General features: G+C 40.7%; 1 protein-coding gene across 1 annotated transcript in view; it reads left to right on the top strand.

Annotated features, from left to right (window-relative positions):
• The window catches only part of TSPAN13 (tetraspanin 13), a 48215-nt gene extending 41579 nt beyond the window's left edge, over positions 1–6636 (top strand). Inside the window, exon 6 of the mRNA XM_006165786.3 lies at positions 5510–6636. Within this exon, the coding sequence (XP_006165848.1) occupies positions 5510–5584 (75 nt within the window). The 3' untranslated portion in view covers positions 5585–6636. The remainder of the gene's footprint in view (positions 1–5509) is intronic.
• The last annotated feature ends 859 nt before the right edge of the window (positions 6637–7495 follow it).

The raw sequence follows: 7495 nt of genomic DNA, 5'->3' as shown, positions 1-7495 counted from the left end.
CACGCGTTGAGCAGTGGAGTGAAGGGAGAGATCTTGCCCTTTGGTTACTGATAGTGGAATTAAATTCTGGTATTATAAAATGTGACTCCAGATTGTAAGTGTTTAATTTACCTGGTTGCTTTGCTTTTTCTGTGGACTATGATTTATACTATTAACATATATTCAGGGGTGATAGATAAAATACTTAATAACCTCAATACTTCTGGCCAGAATTTTTCTATGTGCTAAATTTCCAAGGAGGGATCTCTTAGGAAAATCATAATTAGGAAGGTTGAGGGGGTGTGGAAAGCATGGGTATATAGTTATTTTATAATAGGTATATAAGTCTTTTAGTCTTCTAGTATTATAATGTCCTCATCCAGGAACCCCAAACAGGTCCTGCCTTTTGCTGCAGCTCAACCAAACACAGAGAGGCAGAATTGTTGAGAGAGGAAAGGAGAATTTGTTACAGTGTGGTCATGCTATCATGACATGTAAAAATATCTTTGACTGGTCAGCCAACTTACAGATGCTTTTCCAGGGGAAGGAAGACACTATGAGGCTAAGGGTTGTCTATTGAAAAGCGTAGATCAGGTGAATTTTTAACTGGGAGACAATCGAGCTATTAGTCTTCAGGAGTTTCTATTGAATAGCTAGGACAGAATGTCCCTCATTGTTTCAAGCTCCAACCGTCTGTCTCCTTGGAGACAGAGAAATCTCAAAGAGTATTAGGCTGAGAGAAAAGCAATTTTTGATTTAACAAGATGGAGTCGGTCTGGCTAAAGTAAGTCCCTGTTACAGGAGGTAGAATATTAGCCTGAAACAACCAGTCACACATGAGGTTGCCACATACCCCACTGAGGTTGTGAAGAGCATGACCACTCATGGCCTGTGTGACTGTGAGCCAGTCGGTAGCCTCTCTACACCTGTTTCCTCAGTAGCAAAATGATATTTAATCATTCCTAATTTGTAAGGGCTACTGGAAAAATGGTATGAATTTGTAAAGTTTGTAGGACAGTACTTTTTACAAAATATGCTTTATGTATTTGTTGAATAAAATCTCTTTTCTCCTCCATCAGAGTCCAAAGGAAACTTTGTTCTTGTTGTTGTCGTTTTGGAGAGGTTTTTGCTATAGGGTGCGTGCGCTTGCCAGAAAGACAGAGAGAGACAGAGAGACAGAAAGTCAGTGGAGTGAAGGGAGAGATCTTGCCCTTTGGTTACTGATAGTGGAATTAAATTCTGGTATTATAAAATGTGACTCCAGATTGTAAGTGTTTAATTTACCTGGTTGCTTTGCTTTTTCTGTGGACTATGATTTATACTATTAACATATATTCAGGGGTGATAGATAAAATACTTAATAACCTCAATACTTCTGGCCAGAATTTTTCTATGTGCTAAATTTCCAAGGAGGGATCATTTAGGAAAATCATAATTAGGAAGGTTGAGGGGGTGTGGAAAGCATGGGTATATAGTTATTTTATAATAGGTATATAAGTCTTTTAGTCTTCTAGTATTATAATGTCCTCATCCAGGAACCCCAAACAGGTCCTGCCTTTTGCTGCAGCTCAACCAAACACAGAGAGGCAGAATTGTTGAGAGAGGAAAGGAGAATTTGTTACAGTGTGGTCATGCTATCATGACATGTAAAAATATCTTTGACTGGTCAGCCAACTTACAGATGCTTTTCCAGGGGAAGGAAGACACTATGAGGCTAAGGGTTGTCTATTGAAAAGCGTAGATCAGGTGAATTTTTAACTGGGAGACAATCGAGCTATTAGTCTTCAGGAGTTTCTATTGAATAGCTAGGACAGAATGTCCCTCATTGTTTCAAGCTCCAACCGTCTGTCTCCTTGGAGACAGAGAAATCTCAAAGAGTATTAGGCTGAGAGAAAAGCAATTTTTGATTTAACAAGATGGAGTCGGTCTGGCTAAAGTAAGTCCCTGTTACAGGAGGTAGAATATTAGCCTGAAACAACCAGTCACACATGAGGTTGCCACATACCCCACTGAGGTTGTGAAGAGCATGACCACTCATGGCCTGTGTGACTGTGAGCCAGTCGGTAGCCTCTCTACACCTGTTTCCTCAGTAGCAAAATGATATTTAATCATTCCTAATTTGTAAGGGCTACTGGAAAAATGGTATGAATTTGTAAAGTTTGTAGGACAGTACTTTTTACAAAATATGCTTTATGTATTTGTTGAATAAAATCTCTTTTCTCCTCCATCAGAGTCCAAAGGAAACTTTGTTCTTGTTGTTGTCGTTTTGGAGAGGTTTTTGCTATAGGGTGCGTGCGCTTGCCAGAAAGACAGAGAGAGACAGAGAGACAGAAAGTGAGAAATCACCCCCACCCCAGGAGTGATGGCCACGCCGCAATCCCTTCTCCCCCATTCTCCTCTCGGGATCTTGGGCATGCATGCACACGCGCCCAGCGTGAGTTTTAAGCCACCGGGTCTGGGACATGAACCGCAGTCAACTACATGGGAGTCCAGTGACATAGCCATTACGCTAACTGCTAGTCCCAGGAAACTGTTTTTTAAATTGCTAGAGGGTGCAGTACCTGCATTCACCAGAGAGAGAGAAAGAGAGAGAGACAGACAGAGACAGATAGAGAAAGAGACAAAGCAATCCCAATGGGGGGTGGTCACACTGCAGTCCCTTCTTCATTTCTCTCTCCTATTATGGTTTGGGGAATACAGACACATGTGCCTGGCATATTTTCCAAGCCCCTGAAGCCAGGATTTGAATCATGGTAGCCATGTAGGATCTGGCTCTTTAAACCACTAGGCTAATGGGGCTGTCCCACCCAAGGAGACTTTCTTCTTCAAGTAAGACTTACCTTTCCTTGATTCAGCCTAGAGACCATAGTTCCATTAGTCCATACATATTGTAGCTATTAACACTGCCAGTCATTAATTTTATAGGAATTTGTGTATTGTTATTGCGATTGGTGGAGAAAACTTGAAATTTACGTAATTATAATTTTTTTGGAGAGGTTTTTGCTATAGGGTGCGTATGCTCACCAGAAAGAGACAGACAGAGAGACAGACAGCAAGAAATCACCCCCTCTCCATGGGGGATGGCCACACTGCAATCCCTTCTCCTCCATTCTCCTCTTGGGATCTTTGGCACGCATGCACATGTGCCTGGTGTAAGTTTGAGCCACCAGGCCCAGGACTTGAATTGCAGTCAACAGCAAGGGAGTCTAGCAGCACAACAATTACGCCAACTGCTGGTCCCTTTACATAATTTTCTAGAAGTCGTTTGAAGTGCTAATGGATCAAATAAAGGGATAATGAACATAAACAATTTTGATTAAAAGTTGTTGGCATAAAGTGGGAAATATGGCTTATATTTATTTTTGTTTAAGAGACTCAAAATTACAATTTTACTGTAAGAAGTTAGAATATTTGGGAACCAACAGTTAGCATAATGGCTATGTCGCTGGACTCCCACGTAGTCGACTGCGGTTTGCGTCCTGAACCCGGTGACTTAGAACTCACGCCGGGCGCGTGTGCATACGTGCCCAAGATCCCGAGAGGAGAATGGAGGAGAAGGGATTGCAGTGTGACCATCCCGCCTGGGGGGTATTTCTCGCTTTCTGTCTCTCTGTCTCTCTGTCTGGTGAGCGCATGTGCCCTATAGTGAAAACCTCTCCTTTTGGAAATGGAAGAGATAGAACACATTTATTTTAAATAAAGGTATATCAGTTGACAGTTGAGTGAACTCAGTGTAAGATGTGTTACAGTAACAACTTGAGTCATTTTTCTAAAATTATAGGTTCTTTCACCCCATTGGAGAAGTAGGAATTTTATAATATTTTTTATGATCTGTGTTGGGAAATACATTTATTATTAAGATTTTTGCATTGCTTAATTTTTACTGAACTTGGTCTGTTCCAGAATTATCAGACTATGCAGTGTTTATATTTGTTTCCTATTACAGTTTTAAGAAATGATCACAAACAAGCTCACTTGCTTAAGACAGCATACATTAGGGGTTAGCAGGTGATGTGGAGGTTAAGCGCTGGACTCCCACATGGCCAGTTGAGGCTTGAGTCCCAGACCCAGCAGCTTGAAAATCACTCTGGGTGCAAGTGTATGTGTGCCCCAAATCCTGAGAGGAGTATGGAGGAGAAGGGATTATGGTATGGCCATCCCCCTTGGGAAGTGATTTCTCACATTTCCTCTGTCTCTCTCCAGTGAGCAGAAACCTTACAAAAAAATCTAACAAAACAAATACACATTCATTGTCTTACAGTTCTAGAGATCAAAAGTTTAAAATAAAGTTTCTTTCTGGAGACCTGGCTCTTTGCCCCCTCCATTCTCAAAGCCAGCAGCGTACACCCCTCTGATTCTGCTTCCCTCACATCTACTGCATTACCTTTTTTCTTTTCCTCTGGGTTTGTCCTTCTTGCCTCCTTTTTTTTTAAAAAAAAAGTATTTTTTTAAAGAGAGTTTTGCTGTAGGGCATGTGCTCTCTCTGAAGACAGAGAGAGACAGAAGGTGAGAAATTACCCCGTGTAGGGGGATGGTCATGCTGCGTTCCCTTCTCTTCCATTCTCCTCTCAGGATTTTGGGCACACACACACATGCCCCTGGAGTGAGTTTCAAGCTGCTGTGTCTGGGACTCAAACTGTGGCTGGCCGCATGGGAGTCCAGTGCCTTAGCCACTACCATGCCGACCAGTTCCTCCTTTATTGATTGATTGATTGGCTGTAGGGTACGTGCACTTGCCAGAGAGAGAAAGAAAGAGAGAGAGAGAGAGAGAGAGAGGGAGGGAGGGAGGGAGAAAAGAGCATGCTCTGGGTGTAATGACTACCATTTTGGGATGTCTTTTCTCTCTCTCTTTCTCTCCTGTGCAAACACATGTACCTGAGTTCATGGAAAATGTGTGCCATGAAAAAACTGTTTATGGATTTCAAAAATATTTTGCACCAAAGTAAACTCACATTTTCTTTTTTTTTGGTAGAGATTTTTGCTATAGGGCACGTACACTTACCAGAAAGACAGAGAGAACCAGAGAGATGAAAAGCGAGAAATCACCCCCCAGGGGGAATGGCCACGCCGCAATCCCTTCTCCTCCATTCTCCTCTTGGGATCTTGGGCACGCACGCACACACGCCTGGTGTGGGTTTAAGCTGCTGGGTCCAGGACTCGAACCACGGTCGACTACATGGGAGTCCAGCGACATAGCCATTAGGCCAACTGCTGGTCCCAAACTCACATTTTAATTCCATTTTTGGGGAACCTTTTGAAGTCCCCTGGTATCTCAAGCTATTTAACTTAATGGCACCTGCAGAGCGCCTGTAAAGTAACATATTCCTGGGATTCTGATGTGACATTCTTGGGGAGCAGTCCTTCAGCTTTCCGTAGCGTTCATAATTTTTCCTAAGGCCTTTCATTTGATTGACTTACTCCACTCCCCAAAGAAAAAGGAATCTCTCCCCTCGCTTCAGAGGTTCCAGAGTTATTTTATTGATAAATTAAATAAATATACACAACCGTTGCTTCTTTTTTTCTGTTCCAGATCCTGGGTGTTTGGCTGACCTACAGATACAGGAACCAGAAAGACCCTCGTGCTAATCCTAGTGCATTCCTTTGATGAGAAAACAAGGAAAATCTTTCTTATTCTGATCTTGTTCACTTTCTAATTTTCAGTTAAGCTAATTTTCCCATTTAATGAAGGACACAGTATCTGAAAAGCTACATTATTGACAGTGGAACTATATATTTTTACTCCTAGGTTTCTCTATATGTTTTTCTCTCTCTGTTGCTTACAAAGAAGTGGAAACTTGTCTCCTCTGACCCTCAGTGGCACCTGTATTCTATCGTATTCACAGTGTCAGACACTGTCCACTGTGGCCTTTCTTAGCATTTTTACCTGCAGAAAAACTTTGTATGGCACTGTTGTGTTGATCATATTGTGAATCAGATTATTCTATTCATATCACTGGAATAAGTGTGCTTAGGTAGCACCGTGCTGTGTTGATAGTTCCTACTGGAAAAAGAAAGTTTACTAAGGCCAGGAAGTTTGAGATTATAACAAGTTAAGTTCACAAAGGGAAATCCAAATTCCCAATATTTTTTGTCTTTTTAGGAAAGATGTCTTGTGGTGAAAAGTGTTAATAGAAAAGTGATAATTTAGTTCTAGTAGCTAGTAGTCTTTAATGATTACACCAATGTATTGTAGAAGTAGCTATGTCTTTAGGAAATTGTGGTTTAGTTTTTGACTTTTACAGGTAAGTGCAAAGGAGAAATGGTCTCATAAAATGTTCTAACATGTATAACATTTACCTTCCGCCTTTAAAATGGAATGAGTTTGAGTAATTCAGAAAATATATCTATATACTCTTGAGATTCTTTTATAATAATTGGAAGTTGAAAAGACTGCATTTTTAAACAAGATTCTATTAATCTGTTGGCCCACGTAGCAAAAAGATATTTGATTAACTTAAATTGTTAAATACCTTTTTCATGAAATTTCTCAGTATTGTAACAGCAGCTTGTCAAATCCAAGCATATTTGAATGTGATCTCCCATAATTTGAAATTGAAATCGTCTTGTGATTCTGTCTATTATGTTCAAAAATTAAAGTTTGGAAACCTTTCTTTGTGTATGCATGTTTGAATTAAAAGAAAGTAATGGAAGAATTGATAAATTAAGTGAGGTGGTTTTTTTCTGCTTCTGCGTTAGGTTCTTTTTTGTCTTAGAGCTGAATATTGCCATTTTGGAAACAAGCCATGAAAATGAACTTCTAGACTAATGTCTATTGACAGTCATCCCAAAATTCTTTCTTGAGATGTTTTTGTGGTTAATATTCTCTCCATGGATTGGAAGGTTTTTTAGAAGAGAAGCCATGCCATTCTTGAGGTCAGCAGGTGGCGTAGTGGATAAGGTGTTGGACTTCCATATGGTTGACTGCGGTTTGAATCCCGGACCTGGCAGCTTGAAAATTATGCTGGAATTGTGTGTGTGTGTGTGTGTGTGCTCAAAATCCCAAAAGGAGAATGGAGAAGGGATTGTGGTGCAACCATCCCACCTGGGGAGGGGGTGTGATTTTTCACATTCTGTTTCTCTGTCTCTCTAGTGAGTGCACATGCTCTATAGCAGACATTTCTTTAAAAAAAATAAGTTGGGACCAGCAGTTGATGTAATGGCTATGTTGCTGGACTCCCTTGTAGTTGACCATAGTTCGATCCTGGACCTGGCAGCTTAAACTCACGCTGGGCGCGTGTGCGTGCGTGCCTAAGATCCTGAGAAGAGAATGGAAGAAAAGGGATTGAGGCATGGCCATTCCCTCTGGGTGGGCAATTTCTCCCGTTCTTTCTCTCTGTCTCTCTCTTTCCGATGAGCGCTGGTGCCTTATAGCAAAAACCTCTCAAAAAAAAAAAAAAGAAAAAAAAAGTCTTCCTTATTTAAATATTTTTTCATATTTATTTGGGAAAGATGCAGAAGTTCTTTCCTATTACCAAAAGTTACTAATTTCTTATGTTCTAGGTAGCATGTGGTATTA

Source organism: Tupaia chinensis, unplaced genomic scaffold, assembly GCF_000334495.1.
Source record: "Tupaia chinensis unplaced genomic scaffold, TupChi_1.0 Scaffold144031_1, whole genome shotgun sequence".
NCBI classification, from domain to species: domain Eukaryota; kingdom Metazoa; phylum Chordata; class Mammalia; order Scandentia; family Tupaiidae; genus Tupaia; species Tupaia belangeri.
The sequence above is the reverse complement of the archived record's forward strand: the minus strand, read 5'-3'. Positions and strand labels throughout refer to the sequence as shown.